The sequence below is a fragment of the Mytilus galloprovincialis genome, chromosome 4 (genome assembly GCF_965363235.1).
Source record: "Mytilus galloprovincialis chromosome 4, xbMytGall1.hap1.1, whole genome shotgun sequence".
NCBI classification, from domain to species: Eukaryota; Metazoa; Mollusca; class Bivalvia; order Mytilida; family Mytilidae; genus Mytilus; species Mytilus galloprovincialis.
In genome coordinates this window covers 22424610-22451376 of record NC_134841.1, presented here as the reverse complement: position 1 = coordinate 22451376, position 26767 = coordinate 22424610, and the positions used below count along the sequence as shown (strand labels likewise).

The window sequence follows — 26767 nt, the reverse complement described above, 5'->3', positions numbered from 1 at the left end:
TAATATAAAGTTGATTTCCTGCGAAGTAATTTCGGTAATTATGCTGTACTTATTATTAGACTTGAACACTAACTTTGTTTTCAATTGTTACTTATTGTTAGTTAATGGAAAACAAAATAATAAAACAAATTTTTACAGCCAAATGTCCTTAATTACATTGGTATATTCAAGTTTTACAATGCCTGTCACTATTCCCATAGGAGGAATAAATGCTTAGCTTTCAGGCATTCAATGTCATTATCTGTTTTATACATACATATATATACATTTTACATGGAAGCAAGATATATGATTGGTATAAAAATAAGTCGATGGATAATTAATAATACATGTACTTCCCACATGGTTTTATGTATGCAAGTCCTGTCAAAAGGACAGTCATCTTCGTCTTTAATTTACAAGTTTATGACTGGTTAGTTGTCACAAACCAATCAATGGGCAATGCACAAAAGATTTGAAGATTCTGGCCAATGTTTTCACAAAAGAAGGCTCATGGGGTGTCTTTAAATACTTGTATGTTTCAGAAAGTGGCCTTGAAAGAAATACATTTGTAAAACGCAAAACAACCTTTGTATCAAAATAATTTATAATAAAATTGAGAATGGAAATGGGGAACGTGTCAAAGAGACAATAAAACCTGAACATAGAACAGACAACAGCATATAAGACAAGACAGCACTTTCAAGTAAGAAGGAAAATAAGTTTGTTAACAAAATTAGAATAGCCACTTTCTTTATGGTAAATTAAAAGATAAAATTGATTCTACATACAATGTTTGCACTTTTATTTAAATGTCAATTCTTTGAACTACAAGTATTATTAATTAAAATCTAATTTTCTGCCTGGTTAAACTCTATCAAAGTATTTTAATGAAATAATACACTTATATTTTGAGCCCAGCTTAAAGTTATAGCAAGTTCTAAAACTTCACCTGTATTAAATAATATAAGTAAATGCAGTGGTTTTGTTTCCATTTTAGATGTACTATTATAAAACTTTAATAATGCAACAGTTTGGCGTCCACTCAATAAAATTTTCAGCTAACCTTGAAGAAATGACAAGGTTTCAATACATATAGATTTAACTCTCATATTACACTTTAGGTAAAATGAATTTAAGCGTTAAGATGAATCAATAAATTAGAAATTTCTATAGACGGTCATTGTCAGCCCTACAAAGATTTTACAAGCCAGGTTTATTGTGTCCCAGCTAGTAGGTGTGCATCAGCTTAGACAATCTATTCATAAACTCCTCATCCAGGTGAAAATATTTACTTATATGAAATGTACATTTTTCATGTTGAGAAATAACCTTTTATAGAAACGTCAATTTCAGACCTAACTCTTTTTATTTTGTTATATGTCATTATGCATACTTAGTTTATAACAGTACATATTCAATAGAAATATTGGACTGATTTATTCCAAGGAATTTATAACAATGATAATATTATAAATCAATTTATGTAAGGCTAATCCAGTACATACTAACAACTTTATGTGGTATGGACCAATTTCATTGACTTGCAATTCTTTTCATATTTCAGAAAATTTTATTATTAGTGACGCATATACTGTATTCATTTTTACAATTTTAGAAGGCCATTTTAAGTATTTAAGTAATTATCATTATAAATTGAATCAGAAAAATGCATTAACTTCTGGTAGATTTCGTGCAGTTCTTTACTAAGTCTCAAAATAAATCTTTGTTTTCTGATACGGTTTGTATTGCTTATTCAGAGGTAAATATCAATGAAACAGAAAATCAAAGACTCAACTTGTTTGTTTTTGTCCCATTTTTTTCATTTTTCACAGAATTGTTTCCCCTTCTTTAACTAATATCAGTATTCTGATAAAAATGAACTTTATAATGACAAACATTTCCATTGTACCATGACATAAACACCATTTTCCATTTTATTTCTTTTAATTATCTTAAGGATAGGGTAAATTTCTATTTTTGTGATCATGGATTAACTTTTCATGGATATAAGAATATTTTCAAAAACTTTCATGAAATTTAATGTTCAGTTTTAGGGATTTCAGATACTAGGTATCTGTTATACTTGATCTTTTTCACCATCATTTCAACTAGGAACAATTGAAACTTTTGTAACCATTAAGTTTACTCAAGCATAAGGCTGTATGATCCTCAGATATCTTATTAACAACAATAGAATTGTTCACCCTCCCCTTTCTCCCTAATTCAAATGTCCAAGAATATTTATGTTCTACACATTGTGAATTACCAATAACAATTTGTAAATAAAACCAATTTATTCTTTCTGCAAACTTGAGGTTTTTCTGCTAATTACTAGATTAGAAATGGAAGAATTAATTATTCATGTGTGAAGCACTGATTAGAAGCATTGATGATCTTTGTAGCTGGGTTAACTTGATTTTTATAATTACTATGTGTCTTATGTAGAGGGAATAATTAGTTCATTGGAGGGTATTAATGGAATAATCTATTACCAAATAAGTGCTGATATAAAGATAAGGAGATGTGGTATATCATTGACAATGAGATAACTATCCACCAGACTTCAAATGAAGGGAATGTAAGCAATTGTAGACCTTTTTAAGTATATTTTTTGTAATCATACTAGGATGCTGGGTAAATCTTACATTTAGTTGTAAGCTTCAATTTATGTCTGTTTTTGGTATCAACTATACTATGGACATATGTTCCATATTCCAATTATCAACTACATGTACATTTTAAAATTTTGCACTACATGACTAAAAGTAATGATACATAATAGACAACTTTCAAATTTATGCATTTTCTTGTACATTTCCTCTAAAAATGTTGTCAAGGTCACAAAAAGAAAAAAATGTTCAATGACTTAATATATACTAATTGACAAGGGGTCAACAAGTGTACTTATTCTTAAAAAAAAAAAAAAGCTTGAGATTGGTCTATTCAAGTAGGCCTCACTTTTATTGTCTTTTTATTGTTTACACTTATGCCTTCTGGAAATACATTTATATTTTTTTTTTAAATCCAGAGATTTGATCAAACCTAAAAATATATCTTTTTGGGTATAATTAAAAAAGAACATGTTTTTCTGATCTTAACAACCTTTTATAGATATAGAAAGATGTGGTGTGAGTGCCATTGAGACAACTCTCCATCCAAAAAACAATTTATAAAAGTAAACCATTATAGGTCAATGTATGGCCTTCATCACAGAGCCTTGGCTCACACAGAACAACAAGCTATAAAGGGCCAAAAATTACTAGTGTAAAAAAACATTCAAAAGGGAAAACCAACGGTCTAATAGGTTACAAATACTGCATTAATATTTATATAAAATAAAAATCCTAAAAACGTTATTCAAATGAAATCAATTTTCATTGTTATAAATCCAAAATACAATCAGTTTATAACTGTTGATATTTATCAGCAATAATGAATTAATTACAGGTTCTGAAATAGAAACGAGGATATCTTTAAATCAAGGACTGACGTCACATTTACGTCAGAGCAGTATTTTAAACAAGAAATGTCTATTGAATTGAGTTTCATTAGATATATTAGACAAACATTATTTATCAAACTTGTTGAAATCCTAGATAATTAAGTTATTTGTGACAATTAGAATTTAAAATTTAAAATGCATTATTACAATCAATATTTATTTAAAAATATCCTTGGAAGAATAAATGTTTTGACTGGTAGGGCCTTAAGATCATAGGATTGAGTATCAAAACCGCCTATATATAGAAAATCTGAAGCAAAGCTGGGAAGCTATTTGTTAAAGACATTATATTGCTGTTTCATTTAAATAGTTTTATTGCATGTCATAGGCAAAAGGTTTATGTCTAATAAAATCAAACTACCGGTTAACCAGATCATGATATACATTTACTAGTATTCATTTTATGCAAAACAATTCTTAATCCATATGATACTACATAAGAGTTCTTATGAAAATTGATAACAGACAAAGGTACATTTAAAAGTCCCATTCCAAAAGTACTATTGTAATTCAATTTGACTTGTAAATAATTATATTATTAAATAGTCTAATCAGTCTAAATTATAAAATGATTTTGAATGAGTTTTGTCTATGAAAGTAATACATTTTTGTGGGAAAAGTGAGCTTTGTAATGTATGTTTTGCTGAGGACCACCTCTGAATCGGGATTTTCTCCCTGTGTTGAAGATTCATTGCTGGCCTTCAGCTGTTGTCTCTGACATATTCCCCATTTCCATTCTCAATTCTATTATTACTTACGTTTGATAATGACAACAGTTTCCTCCCTTGACAAACTACTGAATCTTCCCGTACTTTTTGCAATTTGAACATCTGAGGAAGATACCTGCAAGAAAAAAACATCATATACTGTAAAAGTTCCAGGAATCATAACACATTTTTTATGATTTCATTATCATGACACATTTTTCATGATTTTATCATCATAACATTTCATGTTACAGATAAACAAGAAATTGAAACTCTTAGGTAGCTGAGATGTATTTTTTATTTTATCTTGCATGTTTGTCTTATTGCTTAAAACTCCTCCCATGTAATAAAAAACTGTAAAATCTGCCATAAGAGCTAGCTGAGTGATATTTCTAAGATCTTTCATTACTTTTTTGAATATGTTTCTTATAAAGATATGTATTTTTTTTATCCTTTAATGTTTATGGGGGTAAAATATCTTTTTGGGTAAAACCTTGTCTCATAATTAATTTTGAACCAAACTGTGTGCAAAATGGCAATGTTAGGAGGAGAAAATCAACATTAACATGTGTATGATATCAAAGTGACATCACATTTACAAATGATCTTTCCAGAGTATAGCACCCATTTTTATTTATGAATTTAACTAACATATTTTGAAAGCAATAAAGAATTTTATAAATTTTGAAGATTTAAAAACCAAGTATTATTATGACTCATCATACCCTGTTCCAATACTCCTTTTAAATTTATCGACAAAAAAGAGGCTATAAAAACAATTTTTGTTTTTATATAAGACAGCCTTAGTAGCTGTCATCTGTTGTGCATTTTGAGGTTAATTCTGGATTTAAATTCTTAGGATTCAAACTTACAGGTTTCTTTTGTTATTAGAAACATGTGCACATTCTTTTCTGGGGAACAACAGTGCAATGGGGATTAATACAAATCACTTGATTCAATCCTCAACGAAAAAGATAAAATGTTAATTCTGGTGATCAACAAGTATAACATAAAAATACTCACAACTGTGATTCGTCGCTATAAATAGGTATAAAATTTATGAAGAACAAAAAACTAAGGCAATATTTAATCTCCATTAAGTATCTGATTCTGTTTCAGTATGAGCATGTATCATTATTCACAGTGTAATCAAATTTCTACATATTGTGGTACAAATGAATTATGCAAGGACAAAATATCAGAGTTCCAACTTTTCCAATAAATTATAAATATAGCACACCATCAAATTACCATAGTAAAATATGAATTTACCTTCTCTTTTAGTGGTTATGCAAAACCTAGGAAAAAATTACAGACAAACGGAGATAAACTATGGCGAAGAAGTTAGAACACCAATAGGTACCTGAAGTGCAACTATTGTCCCCACATGATAAATTTAGTGAAACAATACATAACCAACTTTATTTTCAAAGACCTTTTATGTTCAAACAAATATCACATCAAGCTTACTATACTTTGATCCAGAAAAGAACGTGCCTGAAAAAGATTAATATTCAATGAGTTGAGGACAGTTTTTGAATGCTGTAAACTAGTATATGCTTTCCAAAAAAGCTTGGCTGACCTGCACCATTTGTCCTTTTTCTAAACCAAATTATATGTAATGCAGAAACTTCAAATATTTACTGATTAAGTTCTAGTAAAGTTTAGGAAAGAAATTCAATGAACTATTACACAAAAATAATTATCTATGGTTTGGTAAACATTTTTTCAATTTTATTCTTGTAGTTTAATTTTGAAAGTAGTAGGTAATTGGATTCTGGATTTAATCGATTGTTTTCATGGGAATGTGTAAGATCAAAGAAACATTTGTAAATATAAGAATTTAAGTTATTGACCAAGACTAAGCCAAATCTATATATACTAGTCATATTCCTAGAAACAAAGAAAGTGTGATATGCAGTTCTAAATTCTGTCAGCACTTTCATTGTCTGAAGCTATTCATAAGTCAGCTAAGACATAGTGTTAGTACATTATTGATATTTCCCATGCCCATACTTTAAAAAGATACAAACACCATAAAAAGAGGAAAATAGATTATTATAAAATATTTCAACCATGAAAGATACCACAGCTTAAAATGTAATCCTAATTCTTACAGTATATTTTATCTGAAAAAAGTTGTATTTATATATATTATCTTTATATTTCTACGTTTTCAGAGTAGACATGTAGACAATTAAAAACATTGCGCCTGTCTGTTTATAAGTAAATAGTCAAACATCACGCATGTAAGTACCGTCTAACAAGTAACAGTTTAAATTTACTTTGATGGTCAATATTTATCACTTGGTACTTGTAATTCACATTCAATACACCAGTGGTGATGACCAACTATCATAAGGGCATGAGGGAGGTGAAAACACATTCATACAATGTTGACAAAACTAAATAGTAGTTATCTCAAAATAAGGATTATAAATTAAGTCAGAAAACCATTCAAAATAATTACTACATCTGCAGACCATTCAAATGTTATCCTCATTAAAGGGTAGAATTTAACAAACCAATTATGTTAAAAAGGGAGATAATAATTAAATCCCAAATTTGATATTGCAGAAACAAGAGATCATAAAAAAATATAAGACAGGTTACAAAATTTATATGAACAGAAACACCTGAAACTAAAGCTAAATTGGACAATAAAGACTAAATCCAAGCCAAGTCTAACAAAAAAAAAAAGAAGGAAAAGTAGTGCAAGGGAGACATGCAACCCAGCAATGAAATTAAATCAAAAAGACCTCTCAAGGTGAACATTCAGGGATTACTCATGAATACCCAATGCACCAATAAGCCTTGTTTATAAATAAAATGTTCCAACAAAGATCATCATGCCTCTCCTGTGTATTACTTCAATAGAAAAATGCAAATGTTGAAATTTAAATGCAAACACTTGAACTAATATATTACAACAGTTTCAAAGTCTACTGATCCTCATTGCCTGACTGCATGAGTGGGTGGTTTCAAATAGTCTCCATTCCGTTTTCCTAACCAATGCAGATAATATATATCATGTTGTGGATTTCTACCCAAGAAACAGCAGCCGAAATGTATTTCTCGATAACTTAATCATTACAATAGTTACAGCTTTACAGCAATAATAGTCTTTGAGAATAGGATATTCAAACAACCTTGTTTTAGTAAATAAGACAGCATTGATGTTAAAACATAGATGAGGGATGTGCTATAAAATTTATATTTACAGGGTGCTCAGCTACAGATGTAATATACAAGACGTAACAGCCTTGATGTTAAGGCATAGATAAGGGTTGTGCTATAAAATTTACATTTACATGGTGCTCAGCTTCAGATGTAACATACAAGACGTTACAGCCTTGATGTTAAGACATAGACATGGGATGTGCTATAAAATTTACATTTACAGGGTGCTCAGCTTCAGATGTAACATACAAGACGTTACAGCCTTGATGTTAAGACATAGACATGGGATGTGCTATAAAATTTACATTAACAGGGTGCTCAGCTTCAGATGTAACATACAAGACGTTACAGCCTTGGTGTTAAGACATAGATATGGGATGTGCTATAAAATTTACATTTACAGGGTGCTCAGCTTCAGATGTAACATACAAGACGTAACAGCTTTGATGTTAAGACATAAACATGGGATGTGCTATAAAATTTACATTTACAGGGTGCTCAGCTTCAGATGTAAGACATAGATAAGGGTTGTGTTATGTTGTGGATTCATTATTATTTTCAATTTATGTGGATTTCGTAGTAACTGGTGAACCATAAAATTAAATGTGAAATGAAAAACGAATTTTTAATAGACTTAAATGCAAAATTCGGTAAAACCAAGAAATTAAATGCATGAAAATTCGTACCCACATAAATAAATGAATCCACAGTTATGTACATTTATAGGGTGCTCAGCTACAGATGTAACATACGTTAACGTTAAAACATAGATAAGGAATGTGCTATACTATGTACATTTACAGAGTGCACAGCTACAGATGTAATACATTTACACACAATTTCAGTAACTTACATGTGTCATTCCACCCTGTGTAGTGTAGAGTAAAAATGTTTAATGTATTTCATGTTATCACATACAATAAAACAGCACTTATTTCTTATATTTTTACAGTAGACATAGCCAGTACTTGTATATCATTATGTATTTCAATATTTTCAGAACTTTATCTTAATAGCAGGTCTGTTGTTTCTGTTTAATTTAATCATTCACAATGCTTATAAACATGGGACAATATATTATTATATCATAAATTTTTTTACTTCAAACATCTTTTGGTTATTCTGTCAATAGGTTGCTTTCTCTTCGATGTTTAACTGTCTTTTTTTTAACTCTTATTTTTATTATATTAAGTCTCTAATAACACTAGATATTTGTGTATAAAAAAAATATGTCAAAACTCAGAAGTGTTTTTTTTAAGATAATAACAATGGATGCTTTTATTTGGCGGTATTATCTTAAAATAAGATTAAACAAACAACTATTTTAAAATATTTCATAAAGCCCTTAACAAACATCGAGACTGGGACTTCTTGTTCTTTATATAGACAAATAATTTTGTAGGTCTACATCCCAGCAGGATAATCATTTCCTAAATACAATTAAATTTTTATTTGGTAAAATGTAGACTTAAGTTAAATGGCCTGATACACAATTTAATTATTCTTTCTTTATTGCATTAAATGCATGACAAAATGTTCGTCTATCGTCCAAATTTATCAAAATGTGACAACTACAGATTTTATCGAAAACAAATTAGCTCTTATTCAATCCAAACTTAATCTGTTTTGGATCAGTAACTATGTTGGAATTATTTAATACAAGGATCATATTATTAAATAAATCCTTCGTGTTTTATTGTATAGTAATAAAAATCCCTAATTAGACTTTAATTTGCTGGTAACAATAACAAGTCACACATAAAAATCAATGGATAACCCAAGATATCTTCTTAAACATTTCCAGATTATTGCCATATTTCAGCCATTTATGTATTATAGCAATTGGGGAGATCATCAGATAAAATAAAATGAACAATTTTAATTCGTCTAGCTTAATCTTTAATGAATAAAACCATTATAAAGAGACTGAAATTGAGATAAAAATGGGCTAAAAATGCAAAATATTTGATTTTATACCATTATTCTTGTAACATTCAGGATGCCATGTTTAAATGACCTAATTCTTACATGGTCACATGATGGTTGAATAATTAGGAACATACAGTACCAAGTACGGTGACCTCTGACCCTATTACAGGACACCTCAGACAACAGATTATGAATAATCTTGATCCAAGAGACAGGTCATTTCTGAATAGAAGCTAACATATTTACCAGTTAATGTATATCAATATATTTTCTAGTTGAATGTATTTTTACTTTAGTATATATTTATGCACTTGCCATTTATTAAATAAAATTGAGAATGGAAATGGGGAATATGTCAAAGAGACAACAACTCGACCAAAAGATCAGATAACAGCCAAAGGCCACTGATTGGCCTTCAACACAACGAGAAAATCCCTCACCCAAAGACTAAATTTATTGGTTAAGCTGCAAGGTTACTATCTCAGAGGCTTAACCATCTTCTTTTTTTTTAATTCTCATTTTTTCATTTAAACACAAATTAACTCAATTGATGAGCAGTATTTCTCTTAAAAAAGATCCAACTCATTTAATCAACCAATTTAGGAATAACTTGAAGGACTGGATAAACAAAAAAATACACAGCAAACACTTTGAAACTCCCGATCTTTGTGTTAAATAAAACATCTGGAGTCAGTTTCACAAAACAACTTACGACTAAGATACTGAACTGTTTACGACTAATGATCAATCTTAGTCGTAAGGTTTTTTTTGTGAAACAAGACTCCTGAATTTTAGGATTGCTTACATTTAATTCTTTTGATTTCGATGTCTTCTTATCATAGACTGGTTCCTGGCTGAGAGATCCTGTTCCTGAGTCTGCTTTTCGAGGATTAGAGTCGCTATCCCAACTGAGGTTGTCCCCTTCATCTCTAGGTGTATCTTTCCCATTAGATTGAGAGCTACCTTTACTTCCCACAGAATAACCACTGTCTTTACTGGGCATTTTAACCATTGGATTTCGACCTTTCCCATATTTGATAAGAGGTTCACTATTTGTTGTATCAGATTTTTTGTCATTTTTATCATTTTTTGAACCAGAATCTTTTTGGGTTTTATCTAGTATCCCTGTTTTGTTTTTTCGATGTCCTGGATTCCATTTTTGAGCAGCCTTTGTGGCACTTGTTAGTTCCTTTAACTTTTGTTTTTCTCTTTCTTTCTGTTTCTTTTCGTTGTCTGCTTTTTCCTAAAATAAATGATAAACACTATTATAAAAAATACTCTGTGTCTCATCAAAGACTACTGCTGTTAGCTTAAAAGTGATATGTGGACCACCAAAAAACCTATGATTATTAGAAAAATATAAGTATTTCTCAAAGTGTTATGTTATCTCTTGTTATATCTAAGTTTGGCATATCCCATAAAGGTCATCTGTTGAATAAGGAAAACTGAAATGAAAAAAATCAAACTTTTGAATCTAAATGATATCAAGAACAGCTTCTGTAAAAGTTTCATTACTTCCAGGATTGTTTAAGAAAAGGTTATAGATGTTCTTAAAATCTTCATTTATATATAAAATATAGATGAAAAACATTCAAAAAACCATTCAAAAAAGGGTTTTCATACAATAGTTTATCATGATCTTTAAGTAGTTTCTGTTCAAACACTTTTCTTTCTTTCCTTTTCTTCTTAAATTAAAGATTTAATGACAAACCCTAAGTTGAGAAGCAAATATAAGAACAATTTTGACGATTGATATTATTTATAACATTTAGTGGTCATGAATCAAACAATACATTTACTCAATAATCATTTCATACAAATATTATTTCAATGGATTACACCTAAAAGAAAACTTTGTTAATCTGACACATTACGAGGACATGAAAGTGACCATGCAAAGACATTTTATTTTTATTAGTTATATAGTTTGTAATCCATGTATTCAATAGAAAGAATTATATTACGCAAAAGATTCATTAATTGATATTAAAATTTTCAGACAATATACGTAACAATATCTGGTTAGTAATCGGGTCTCATGTGAACTTATATACCATGGATTCTGTAACTTTTATTACATCAAACTGAGAATCAATAGGGAAAAAAATAGCAACATTAATTATCCTCAACTCATTTATGTTTAAAATCTATATGAAGTTTAATTTTGATATTTAAATGGTTGGAAACTGCAGTTAATTAAGACTTTTCCTTCAAAATTGATTTACAATTAAGTTTTTCACAACACGGGAACACAGATACATAATTATTTAATTTCCTTCTTGGTAATGCAATTCCATTCATATATAGCATCTTTTTATTCCTGTAATTACACCAGACATAATCAACATACAAAACAATAATTACTCAATTATTCTAAAAATATTATCAATGGGTTATTTCTGTCCCAATGAATCTGGGAAAAGAGTTTTTAGTTTCACATACAAACAATGGACCAATATATCCAACCATCAAAATAATCATCACACTCCATTATTGCATAAAATAATTGTATAATCACACATTATATTACAATATTATTAAATCATAAAAGCTGCTGAAAAATAATACACTCTAGTTTTAAAGAATACATGCAATTTATTTGAATATTGAAATGTAGAGAAGGGCAATTTCAAAATATATATATATAATACTTGTGTAAAAATTTTCTTGTAATTCTGGTCACAGAAAAAGGGAGATAATTTTTATGCAATGTTACTTTCATTCAAAACATGTTAGTTTTATTCTCAAGCTGGTGATGGACAGGCCCCCAAGATAGGAAAATAAATACAGTCATTATTAATCATACAAAAATATACTGTCAAATAATAGCTATTTCTTTTCTTTTTTCAGGAAAGGGTATTCCAGAATTCATGCTACAATTGGGGCCATCACCATGAAGACAACATATATATATTTTTTTTAATTTCATTCATATAGCTGTTAATTCATAATACCTTTTTCTCATCCTCATGCTTTTGCTGCATTGACAAAAAAATAAAATTTACAAATATATTTATTCATTGAAAACTTTATCTGTATAATATTTCCTTATTTTATTTTACCACCAATGAATTAAGGAACAAACCTTTGAGAAAGACACAATGTGTTTACTCTTTTTATCAAAAATATTACTGTTTTAAAGATGAGGCATTTGGATTTTATGTTACTTGTAAAATAAAAGAACTTTCTTTTTATTACTGTTATACATTTGTATATCATATAAGAAGATGTAGTATGAGTGCCAATGAGACAACTCTCCATCCTTAGTCACTTATATATATATGAAAATTATGACTTTCAAAATTTTTATATCAACATTATACTTATACACAGGTTATTTTTTCAATTTACATTATGCTTTGTTTACTTGCACATATATGCACAGCTATATGTAAATAAAATTCTATAGTCATTTTAACAATTTTAGTTTTTTTTTCAAACTGTTCACATAACCGTTACTAACACAACAGAACTTTAATTTTAAATAACACCAAACTAGCTTCTGGAACTGAATCAAAGTTGATGTTGTGGGGGAAACATTCTACAAAAAATGTATGAGATTGACCATTTTTACAGGACAAGTTTGTAATATTGGATATGTAGCGAATAGAACAAGTAAAACTGCAAGATACTGCTCACTGATGATACCCCTGCCGAAATATTTCGGTAAACAGCTGTATTTATATTTCAGTTAAAAGGAATTTGTTGAGTGATGTATCTGGAAACGCATCATAGAGTAAAGTGGACTAATATATAAATCCTGAAAACCAAATTTCAGAAATCCTTGTCTAGTAGTTCCTGAGAAAAATGTGATGAAAATTTTTAACTTGGCTATTATGTGTAAAATGATACAAGTGTTCGGTAAACTTGAAGTTGTCAAGTGATGAATCTGAAAACGCATCACACAGTATAACTGACTTATATAAACCCTGAAACCCTATAATAATAATATATTCTCTAAAGTTTTGGACAGAGTGATTAGTCAAAACTTTTGATATTAAAACAGTATTGATAAACTAATACCAGAATGTGTTTGTCACAATGGAAAAATTGGGCTTCAAGTTGTAGAAAAAAATGGTGAATAGAAAAAATAAATGTGAAACAGTTCCAGCTTCAATAAAACAATAACAAAACTTTGTTGCAACATACAAATTTGTATTTTGATAAACATCATAAAAACAGCATAAGTATTAAAAAGCTAAAAAAACACTGTTTTATTGTGGATGATCATTTCTTGTAAAAAAAAAAGGCACTGCAATTGTAAATGAATTAACCATGCCAAATGATCGATGATGATAAGGAACACAATCATGATGATAAACCAACAATAAAGCCGTTGTTTGTTTAGCCGATAAACCCAACATATAAGCTGTCTGCAGTAGACTTACCAATGCCTGTTCTTCCTATAGGTTAGAAAATAAAATATTTGATCAATGTACACTTTAAATGTTAACTTAAAGTGAAAGAAATTGATACTGCGTATGTGATATGCTACCGTTTAGTCAGTGTGTGCACAAACAAAAAATTCTTACAGTAGCTTTTCTTTTACCAATTTTGAAATAAAGCAAACAAAACATAAAATGGTGACATCAATTTTTTATGTTCCTTGTGTTTTATTTGAATTTTGTTTAACATCACCCATCCCCCAATCTCCCCTCCCCCTTTTAGCATTTCTATCATACCCGATACCCCAATCTCCCCTCCCCCTGTGAGCATTTCTATCATACCCCTATGATCCCCCAATCTCCCCCTCCTCTTTTGGCATTTCTTTCATAACTGTGGGAAAGAAAATTTTATAGATCATATCAAATAATAGAACTATCTATAATGAATGATATAAAGGAATGCAAGCAATAATTCCATTTTTTCAAAGAATTTCTTTTATTGATTTTATTTTTTAAGGGCTTTCAATCTCCAGTAATGAAGCAAATATTCATTATTTATTAATTTCAAAATGTTTGCTAATCAATATAAGTTACTAATCTCTTTGAATATATCGTCTGGATCTACGTAAGCGTTTCTATTTATCATTTATTTAGTAAATACTTTGTATTCTTTCACATAACAATACAATACTAAATCTGTATAATGGGTGGAATGAGGTATTCTTATAAACTGAAAAAGTACAATGTGAAAAGGAAGGGCCACTTCAATAAGGGGTATTTTCTGTGCCACATATTAGACTTATATCTATTGCATATAGTATAAGAAAAAAAAACATACCAAAACAAAAACTTAACTATAAACACTGAACAATGAACATGAGGTCAAGGTCAGATGTCACATGTCAGTTGGACAAGTACACCTTACAATTGTGTGTATCTCACATATTTACATGAACATACATGTATTTCAATTCACAATGTCAACAATATGTATAAGAATGTGAAAGACTATCTGTTTTATTATGCAATTTTTTATCTTTAATAAAAATTTTGAAAAGCAATAATGTCTCTCCTTTATGGGGCTTAAAGCATTCAGCATTGTCTTGTCTTAACCAGATATAACATACATGTATGACATGCTGCTATACTCAATTCATCACAGCCAAATGATCATTTTAAGAAACGGAAAAAATGTCTCTCAATTTGATATTTTAATTGATTAAGGTTAGAATCAATCCCTCCCATAAAGCTTGATGACTGATATCATTATTGAATTTTATTACTTAAGAAAATATAACAAATAAAATCCTTCACAATTTAATAAACTTTGGAACTTTATTTCAAATCTTATTTCACCTGAATAGCACTAACAGCAATTCTAATATAAATTTAATCTTAAATAATTAACAAAATTTTTTAAACATATTTGCACACCCATAAATTCTTTAAAAAATGTAGAAATAATCATTTATGGCAATCTAATGCATGTAACTACATCAAGTTATTGGGTTTTGTAACTCATTAATGTTTCACTGCATATCAAAAAAGACTCGAATACATGGATAATTAACTTTCTACCTATAGCCACTGATCAATTCATCACAAACAAACATTTTCAAATATATTTCATAAAAAAAAACACATTTTAAAAATAAACTTTCATACAAAATTTTTAATGATAGCTACATTATCCTTTGGGCATATCTAATGAATTTTTAAGAAACTACAAACTGAGAAGTTGTACACGGTACAGTAATGAGCAAATATATTCAGGAGTGTTTCAAATAAACTTTGTAGTCAAAGATGAAGAGTGAACGTAAAATTTAATCATTCTCATCTAAAAAACTAAAACAAATTATTTAAAAAATAAAACCAACTTGACATTTTCTGTTAGCAATGACGGATTGAATATACAATAACAGCTAGTACAAAAGAGGGACGAACGATACCAGAGGGACAGTCACACTCATAAATCTAAAATAAACTGACAACGCCATGGCTAAAAATGAAAAAGACAAACAGACAAACAATAGAACACATGACAACAGGACACATGACAACAATGACAACATGCTACACTGATCTACGTAACGTCTGAACTAACCTTTTTCTTCTGATTGCCAAAAGCAGCAATAATTGGAAGAGAGTAATGTTATTGTGAATGGTATTTAAGACTAATACTAAAAGTTCCCTACATTTATATAAAATAACAGTTGATTGACAAGTCTAAATTATTTCAGTAATTCCATATACAGATCTCTGTCCATTGCATAACTTATGTCTCTTAGAGAAGTAAATGTAATATAGTGATTGCGTCGCATCAGCAAAATAGGCTGTAACTTGGCCAAGTACGTTAGTACTTTTAATAACTCAATTCCATGTCAATTATATGGTCAGTATGTGTTGTACAAATAAGGATAAAAAAAGATTTAATCAAGAGAATTTTATCTTAATCAAACTTAGGTTCCACGGAATACAAGCCCTATTTTGTACTTTTAACAGACAATCACAATTTATGGTGGATATAAGACAAACAATTTAAAATTATTTTTCAATTTAACTGATATTGAAAATTGTTAAGATGTATTGATGATCGTAATAAAAGCAAGATAAAGCAGTGAGATCCTTTTTCATGTTGACAACTAAAAAGCAAACTCAGCAGAAACTTTGCAAAACAATGAAATGAGCATAGATCAATTAAACTTAAATTTATCCCGTTTTTCTTTCATTCAATATGCAATTACCACAATAAAAGGCAAAGAACATAAAATTTCAATCAATTTTTAGCATATTGTTAGCTTGTGAAGGTATAAAGATCAATCAGAAACATATCACATTTAATAATTGATGAAATCGAAGCATAAAGCGAATCAATTCAAGTGTATATAGCTCACTTAACATAAGCATTAGTATTCAGTCTGTAGTAAAGATAGCAATTAGCATTTAGCCTGAAATTTATGTAAAACATTGACTGTTGTGATTTCGTTATGCAATAAAATGTTGGCCACGTTGAGTAAACAGTAAACACTGTTTTTAACTTTGTTGATGAGAAACATGTATAGTGAGAACATTTCAACAACTCATTCATCGAAGAAAGTTTATATTACTATAATATAGTCCCTAAGACATACATGTACTGAACAGAAAACATAATGCCTCCAATTGTCATAGACAGGGCCTTTAAAAAATTCATAATTTCCTGTCTTGGGTCCCTTTTTCTGATTGTTCCCCTTAAAAAAAGCTTAGATTGATTGTTGGTTGGTTAATGTCCAGTGACATATATTTCAATCTTAAGCAGGACAAACTTGACTGAAGAGCTTCAATCCTCATGGTTGTTAGAATCCAAGAACAAACTATTTTTCATTTAATATTACTTTCTATTGATTAGGTTCCTGGTCCAGAAACATTAAAATTGATTTTCATAACCAATTAACAATTAATGTACAATATGTATTGAATTTTCTTTAGTCCACTGATAACTAAGTAACTATAAGAATTAAAATAATATAAGCTTTCAGGTTTAATTTATTTTGCAAGTCATAGCATTAGCTCCTGAAGTAACTGTGGAAAGTCCACCTGTCTTTTCTTGTCTCCACCTTTTAGAATAAGTCAAGTCAAAGTTAGCTGGTTAGTGTACTGTTGATATTTTAAGAATTACAATATAAAGTTGAAAAATTTCAAAGCTATTACAATGCATATATATATGCATACACATTAAGCAGTGCATTAAACATATGCATACACATTAAGAAGTCCATTAAAGCCAAATGATTTACGGATGTTTGCATGGATACAAAATGAACAGACTATACACTATTTCAGCAGGTGAATGGTATCAACATTTTGTTGGTTAAATTAGGAGAAAATCAGCAATGGCACAAAGTATGGCAAAATAAATTTCACTAAAGCAATATATCTAACAGCCAAAGCTAAACTATTGCTTTTGTGTAGTCATAAAAAAAAACAAGGAGAAAATGAGAATCCTTAGCTCAAACCGCTATTGAGATTGTTTTTTTAAATAAAAGGTCATTTATGGAGAAAAAAAAATGTTATATTATATCAAGAACCAGGATGATGGCAGGTCTTTCAAATCAACCCTTCTTTCTATGAAACATAATAGTTGGATGAAACAGTACAGTGTATTGCCAAAAGCATAGGTAGTGAAGTCAGGAAAAGCCAGGGTTAAAGCATCAATATTGTGATGAGATGGGCTAACAAATATTGTTTCTGCCTAAATATAACTACTGTGCAAACAAATTTATTCATTTAAAATTGCGAAAAATTAACAACCTGGGGAAATATGCAGTACAGTGTTTACAGTACAAACATGAAGTTATTTTATTCCAAATTTCATTAAAACATAATTTTTTCACCAAATCATTCTAGTATCAAATCTTACTTCCATTTTAATAAAAATTTCTCCACATTTAGAATTACTTATATTTTTAAATGATTGTATCATTTTAATCTTTACAGATTTTACATGAGACATTCTTGAAGTAAATTTCAAAAAGATTTTGTTTTCATGGTAAACTCAGATAAAAAGTTATGGCAATTTTTCCCCATTTAAATCTGCTATGATGCTAGAAGAAATTGATAACGTACACAGATTCTTTTTTTTAATCAATCTGAAAAAAATGTATTGAAATGAAGTTTAGTGATCAAATGTATTAGGTATGCCAACTGGCAACACAGTGAGAAAGTTAGGAATTTTAGGAAGGATTATGTGTGCTGGTATTTTATGGTGCATCAGGTAAACAACAGTTTTGATTTTGACTACCTGCAGTTCTTCCTTAAGTAATGATTAGCATGAAAAACATATCAGATTTGTAATAATCAGGCTTCCTTATAAAGTGATGATTAGCATGAAAAACATATCAGATTTGTAATAATCAGGCTAACTTTATACAAGATATTTTCATGATTAAAAATTCTATAACTATCAAATATGATGCTACAAAGGCGAGGTCCATATTTCTAGATTAATACTTCTTGAGTACATACTGATAGGTTCTGATATATAAAAACTGCTCTACCAAAGAGTATGCCTTAAAAACATGCTGTCTAGCGCTAGCACAGAATTGTCCATTCATAAAATATTGAAAGCTTTCGCTACAGTATGCCACATTACTATGTAAGCAGATTTAAGTCACTATAAATTTACATTTCTGGCTAAAACGCACAATCTCAGAAAAATGAACTTGAAGTTGTAACATATATTTGGCACAGTCACAAAATGGTGTTATGTCTTATGATGTACTAAATAAATATACTCAGAATGAGTTTTTACTTAACTTTATCGTTAATCTCTACAATTTTTTTCTAAAGAATTTCAATTAAATATTTTATCATTCTTCTGATCAACTTAACATTTTAATTAAACAAGAAAAAGACAAGTTGGTCAGATAATCAAAAGTAGCTATCTAGATCAACTTAAAATCTTCTTTTTCTTTATCAAAATTTAAATATGTGAAATTTGTAATTGCAATTTAAGAATATTTTGCAAATAAAAAAATACTATTGTAATTTAAAATATTAGTTCCCAAAACTGTGACATTCATCCAATTACAACATTATTTCAAAATGATACAAAAACATTGTTAGTATTTCTGCAATTACATTACAGAGATGACTTAAAAAATATCAGCAGCTGATCAACATTACTCATATTGATCAAGTAAAGACAATGATAAATAACTTGCAGTCTCATTTTCAAAGATTGTGAAATAAACATGCAAAATACCCCATGCTTCCCTGGAAGTGATACTTAGGTAATCGTACAATGCATTATCTAATATATAAGAAAAATATATTTAAAGTCAACTTGAAATAAAATACTTATGTGAGAATTACTCAAACTTTTAACCTCTATTGATATCTATTTGAAACAGACCCATATAAAACATGTAAATCAACCATGTAACAACAGCAATTTCTCAAAGAATTACATCATTTCAAGTCAAAATATGTATGAATTATTCTGAATTTGATAATCTATATTGCATAATAGATTTAAGAATAGTTGTTTAACGACAAAGACCTGCTAAAACAACAATTGAAGGGGTTTAAATTGTTTCTTTCTATTTTGTGAGTCTGTTTCCAAAATCAAATAAAATTAACCATTTATATTTTTCTTGCTGTATCTAATAATGCACTGTTTCTGTAGAGAGTCAATTTAGAGTTAAACATTGACATTATAAAAAGTATGGAAGATGGTATACCAGGGGGTATGATCTTGGTCCAAAACGCCAAACCTGAAAATTCACATGAATATCTAATAAAATAAAGTGAGAAAATGATAATAGTGAATTAATTCAAAACCAAATATATTGGATTAACTAGAGATGATGAAATGAATAATTATATCATGAACAAAACTCAAGTGCTATAATTTTGTGAATGTATAACTTTACACAATACCTTTGATAAATCTAATTAATATATAATAATGCTTACATTAATATTGTTAATATATAAATCTGAAATTATTGTTAGTTCAGTATATTTATATCTTTAAATGGAAAATAAGCAAAACGATAATAACGTGGAAATCTACAGCAAAAAAAAAATCAAAGCAAATAAATTCTACATAAAAACATTGAGATATTATCATAAATATTGTATTCGTACCTTCCCTGCGCTGACAGCCTCTTCTTGGTAGGACATGGCCACGACAGCTAACATCAAGTTTATCAGGTAAAATGATCCAAAGAATACAACAATAACAAAGAACAACACATTCCATGGACCAGAGGCACGGATGATCTGAAAAAAATAGGAACATAGATAAATTATTTCATGGACCAGAGGCATGGATGATCTGAAAAAATAGGAAATTAGATAAAAACATTTCATCGACTACAGCCACGGATGATCTGCAAAATCAGGTACATTAGATAGTTAAGCACATTATATATTTTAGTCCATAGACCAAAGGCACATGTAATTTAAAAAATTAGTAAGATAAGAAAGATCCGTTCTTGGACCCTGAGCATCTGGTGATCTCAAAAAATTAAAGATAGTAGGTACATTGCATATTCCTGCAGAAAGATATCTAACACATTCACCTTGAATTTGTTGTCTCATTAATGAAGCCCACATCTCCTTCTGTTTGAATTAAAGAAAGCAAGTTATAGCTAGGTATTTCAAAGGACTGCACAATTGGTTTGGACTAGTTGAGGTAAACAAAATATTAGTGAATCAGTCTTTTCCTCCTTTATAAACATATATAAACTAGACAACTGACATGTCAGCAAGGGCCTGCTGGTATATATTTGTGTGAGGCACTTAAGCAAATAATTCACACTGAGGCAAACAAAGCAAGTCACCACTCTTGATAATATCCAGATTACCTTAAACCAGCTATGAAGACAAGAGTCACCACACACTTTTAACCCGAGTGAACCTGATCCTTTGGATAAGAATGGATGGCAAGTAAAAGATGGGCATCTGAAGCCAAGTAACAGTGCAAAGCAAAAATAAATTGATAACATTCCTTTATATACTTATGCACAAATTTGAAATTTTTAAGGACAAAAGAAGTTAAACAAAGTTTTAAATGATAAAATTTGTGATTTCTAAACAAAAACTAAGTTTTTTCCCAAAATTATTGAGATGAATTTCACCAAAATATAATATGCCCATCTACATATAATGCACAACTGTGCAAATTTTCGATGGCCTCCTATCTAAACTTTTTAAGTTTAAGTGCTTACAAAAATTGTTGACAGACAAACACATTTAAAACTATAGGGCTCCTGCATCCCTAACCGAATGCAGGAGCTCTAACAAAAAGCCTAGGTCCAAAATATGAATTATTCTTCAATAGCTCTCAAATATTCACTAGCAATGCTAAACAAATATTCTCATTTGCTCTTTAACTAGCTACTCCATTTCAAATAAGCCTTTATAAGCTGCTAACACTGGCATAAACAAATATATATACATTTACCTACTGTTATATATTCAGGTATCAAAATAAAATATAAAATTAAATAATATTGCATGGCAAAAAATCATAACTATCGACCATGGCTCCACAAAAATGATGTTTTTGATTGGTTAATTTTTCATTTTTTTTTAATTCAAAGACATATTGAAAGATAGTGGTAGATGTAATTCTAAAGTGCGGGATACAGTACCTGGCTGAGTAGATTCCATATAACTTGTATAACATGAAGGAATTATGAAGGGGTAATTAATTGTCAAAAAAAAATTGTCCGTGAATGAAACATGACTAACAGATTTCTTTTCTTGGCTGTTGCTGAAAAGTATTTGGAATGTTTCTTTATTTCAATTAAAAGCATTTTATTCATTTTCACCTTATAAAATATTTTTGTTAATGGCAAATTACAAACTTTAAAAATCTCTAAATTCAATTATATCTCATTTAAACTAGAAATGGTTGACTTATAGTGCAAAAACTTGTCTACTATTGACACCTACGTACAATCTTTTTTTTCTCTTTTTTTCTTTTTTGTGTATTTTTGATTGCTTTCCTATTGATTATGAAGTCTTTTTACTTTTAAACACCTGCAATAGTGATTTTCAAAAACAGGTAGGTTAGTTATACAGACTCTTACCTTGTTATACGAGTCTTCCCAGAAGTCCAGAGTAATGAGCTGGAATGATGTTAACATGGCCCAGCCAAAATGGTCAAAACTTGTGTAACCATAATTGGGATTTTCTCCTATGTCTGGTAAACATGTATAGCCACTATTACATTGTCTGAAAAATAGCAAAATTTACCACAATAGAGAAAGCTTTCTTATGTAGAAGGTAAAAATTGAATTTACAAGCCTCAAAGAATTCTGTATTTATTGCATAGAGGCACAACAATCACTCACTTTTTGAAACATCATGTTACAACACACATGATTCAAGAAAACAGAGTGTAAAATGCAATTAAACAGGCTATATTCTAAGACTTCTTGATTAAGGTATGGCAAAATCTCAAGCGATCAGAGTGTCAGCTATTACAATTCAAAATGGGTGGTCTGTAACTCTGATACAGTTCAACTACCAAGCTGCCTTGAATGTCATGTATTCATTAAGGTAAGCAGTATCAGTCAGTATATCAAATCTGATGTAAGTTTATAGGAGAAATATGTATCCATTACAGTGTAATATTCAAACTCTTTGAAAAGACGGAGCCAAAAGCATCACAGGTGAATACTGATCTGATATAAATAGATGAGTTAATAGTTTATAAGAAAGTAATTATGCTAGATCCCTTGGTACCAATTTCATTTCTTCTGTGCTAAATGAACCGAAGAACCTTAACTTTGGAAATTCTTCTGAGTAAATGTGACATGTTAAAACCCTTCAAGGAGACCCAAATTTATTACTAATCAGTAAAAAGAAATTGTAAAATTTTATAAAAAAAACCTTTTCTGTTTTTACATATATCAAAAGGTAAATGTCAAGGTATAAGTCAAACTTAGTTAAATTGTGTCAATGACTTTTTATAGAAAATTAAACCTTGAGCAACAAAGCCAACATTAACTGAACATGTATTTTGAATACTGGTATAAGTGCACCAAGCTCAGAGGTACTCTATTGTATATATCTTTTATATCTTATAGACAACTATATGGTACAAGGTCAAGCGTTTCGTTAAATAACTTATAAGCAAAAAGGTCATGGAAAGTTAACCTAGGCTTGGTAGACATTGCTATAATAAACGTAACTGTAAATATCATACCTAGTGGAATTCAACATAACATGTCTGACTGATAAAATATTCAGAACTCACTTCCTTGTACTTATATGAAGATGCAAGATCATACAAAAAGAACTTTCCCACTATAAATTTTGCACTACAATTCATAACTTTTGCCTGTCTGCAATTGTACAATAAAATTATGCACTCCTTAGGTTCTCAAATTTATAATTTAGTAATCAATTTATATATGAAGATTATAAATTACATTTCATGACTTTCAGTAATTCATATTTCATTTGAAAGTTCCTAGGAACTAAATATATATATATATATAGTCCATGAGGAGTATATATAAGACCTTTTATCATTCCTTAATATTCTGGATACTTGTTTGTACTTAATAACCTATGGGTAGTTAAGTGCAAAAGAAAAATCATTTTATTTCCATACAATATATCAATGATAGAGTACAGTTATGAACTATTTCTCAGACAATTGTAATAAACAAAAGGTACTAATGATCTAGTACTAGTAGCATTTAACCCTTCAATTTAAATAAATGTATACAGCTGTCCAAATATTTAAAACAAATATTGTGAAGAGAAATACCCCTAAGCCCTCTGTATGTATGGGCAAAATTGGACTTAATGGTATTAATAAATCAGCTCATCATTTGAGTGGTATCCTATAAAATCCAACTTGGGTAGCTTGTCCAAAACCATCGGACTTGGTAATCTGTCTAAAATAATTAGACTTGGTTCCCTGTCAATAGCAATCAGACTTGGTAACCTGTCTAAACAGTCAGACTTGATTAACTAGCCTTAAACATGTTAAACAACAATCAGACTTGGGTAACCTGTCCAAAACAGTCAGACTTAATTAACTAGCCTTAAACAATCAGACCTGGGTAACCTGTCCAAAACAATCAGATATGATTAACTTGTCCAAAACAGTCAGACTTGATTTTCTTATCCAAAACAATCAGACTTGGGAAACTTATCCAAAACAATCAGACTGAAATAACTTGGCCAAAACAATGAGATTTTGTAATGTGTCCAATACAAGCAGCCTTGGTTAACTTGTTTAACACAATCAGCCGTACTCCAAGTGTCTTAAACCGGTCATTTTGAATGCAAATAAAATTAAAAGTGTGGGTGTATTATTTCAGTATCCTCAGCTTTATGCACAGGAATTGTTAGTGATGGCACAACACATTTGTTTTGCCTACCATTATATATACACTCACCCTGAACCACTGGCATTACCACATATAACATAAGTACCACCATTCTCTGGATCTTCATACCAGTTAGCTGCATAAGATAGTAGAAGTCATTAATGTCTGCATAACAACTTTAGTTTGCAGTTATCAACATTAGTTCTGCATTCTATTATTAAAACTAGAATATATATAATACATGATTAAATGAATAGACTATATATTGTTGAAAATAAAAAATCTTTCATTCCAAATGTCAAAAACAAGTATTTTAAAAGGGCTGTAAAAATACATGTTACATGCACTGAACATGACCTCGATTCATCATGGCTAATCAAGATTTACAATCCGAAATACTTAAATTGTTAAGTTTGATTACATTGCTCTCATTTCCTTTTGACCCAAAAGGACAATAATATTTAACATCAACTAGCAAAGATGGCAGCTGATTACATTATGAACTTTTAAATATTTCCAGATACACGGAATGATAGCTTTGCATTATATGTGTGAGACAAGGAGGACAGCAGTTATCATATATGTATGTAATACACAGGTGAAACTGTGTTTAATACATGTCAGAAGAACTCCAAAGATCTGACTATTACTGAACATTTGGTATATCATTGAAATCATATTGTAGGATCACTGACAAATTCTATATGAAAATTACGGGTTACTATATAATGGTTACATAATCAAATCATAAGGATTCATAGTTTACTGGAAACCAATAAATTGAGGGTGAAAATATTTATGCTCAATGGTTGCCTATAAGGGTGAAAATATACAGGCCGTAAGGCTGCCTATAATTGCTTACATCCACTTCATTTAAACTTTGGTGGATAGTGTTTTCATTGGTCATCTTACCACATCTCCTTATTTTTACATGGACCATATAAGCTGATATAAAGTTGTAAACTTACATGTATTTTTGATCCAATCGTTGTAATAAGCTAGATAATTCATAGAACTAGTTGCATTATAACTGGGAACATCTACAACACATTTTTGTCTTAACACTCCCATATAAACTTGTAATCCAAATAAAGCAAACACAGCTAAACAGAACGTTATCAAGATAATCACTTCAAATAACAACTTGAAAGCCCTCAGTAATGCACCAACTAACGTCTTTAGACCTGAAAAACAGACAAATATAATAATAATTAGCAGTTTATATAATAATTCATTGAGAAGATAGAGAGCTTTGAGAGTTGTTCAGGGCTCTCCGTCATAAAACTAAAAGTTTCAAATAATATTAAAGATATTTGATATCCTTGGAAGCAATCTATAAATCAAATATCCTCCAACAAAAAGTGTTCCATAGCAAATTACGATTTACTTTTACCATTATTCTTTATAAGTCTATCAAGAGACATATTTACCAAAAATTGTCCCTTTTAAAGGATTTTAAGTTTGAATGTGATATGCATCATGAGTGTTTTCTTGTGCCCTGTCTGTAAATTGTTTTTATGGCTTCAAGTGAAATACATTTGTCATTGTTCACCCCTGTTTTCTTGTGCCTTGTCTGACATTGTTTTTGAGTGCCCTATCCATAATTTTTTATGTTTCCTTGTGTTTTGAATGACATTTTTGTATGTTTTTCCTGGTATGGTCTGTTCCTTTTTATGTTTTTTTTTCCTGGTATGGTCTGTCCTTTTTATGTTTTTTCCTGTGCCCTACAAGTCATTTTTTTATATTTGATCTCTGCACTGTCTGTCATATTTTATGTTGCCCCTCTTAAAATCTCATAATTTATTTTATTGCTCTCATAAATGATTTATAATCTGATTATATTTAATATTTCACAGCTTTAAATATATCAAATTTTTCAATCACTATGCTGTCAAAGCTCTGTCACAGTTTTAATGATTTTCTTTATCTATTTAACCTGTTGTCCACTAGTGCATTGTTCCGATTCATATCCTACACTTTTCCACTTATTTCCCTATTGATTCACGACATGAAATCTACCTTTTATCCATCTGAATCTCTAACTAATGCTATACCAGAACAACTTGTTTGCTAACGCTAAATCAAATTTTCCAATCTGTTGAATGTTATTGTAGATCTCAATTGATTCACTCAGTTCATTAAAGCAGGATCAAATGATTTAAGAAATTGTTAATTATAAAGACCATGAATTACTAATTATTTCTATTGACCAATTACAGATGATTATAAGGAATTATCTGA

General features: G+C 29.5%; 1 protein-coding gene across 16 annotated transcripts in view; it reads right to left on the bottom strand.

Moving 5' to 3' along the window:
* Nucleotides 1–26767, bottom strand: part of LOC143071638 (sodium channel protein 1 brain-like) — a 102637-nt gene that overhangs the window by 37351 nt on the left and 38519 nt on the right. For 8 of the 16 annotated variants that reach the window (XM_076246086.1, XM_076246087.1, XM_076246098.1 and 5 more), the window contains 10 exons: nucleotides 25495–25710; nucleotides 24596–24662; nucleotides 22268–22412; nucleotides 20316–20450; nucleotides 19907–19939; nucleotides 12255–12278; nucleotides 10106–10543; nucleotides 8225–8239; nucleotides 5215–5229; nucleotides 4243–4327 (listed from right to left, as the gene is read on the bottom strand). In XM_076246086.1, coding sequence (XP_076102201.1) covers nucleotides 4243–4327; nucleotides 5215–5229; nucleotides 8225–8239; nucleotides 10106–10543; nucleotides 12255–12278; nucleotides 19907–19939; nucleotides 20316–20450; nucleotides 22268–22412; nucleotides 24596–24662; nucleotides 25495–25710 — 1173 coding nt within the window. Of the gene's footprint in view, nucleotides 1–4242; nucleotides 4328–5214; nucleotides 5230–8224; nucleotides 8240–10105; nucleotides 10544–12254; nucleotides 12279–13688; nucleotides 13704–19906; nucleotides 19940–20315; nucleotides 20451–22267; nucleotides 22413–24595; nucleotides 24663–25494; nucleotides 25711–26767 lie in introns of all 16 variants that reach the window. The other 8 variants (XM_076246092.1, XM_076246090.1, XM_076246091.1 and 5 more) reach the window with 8 other exon arrangements.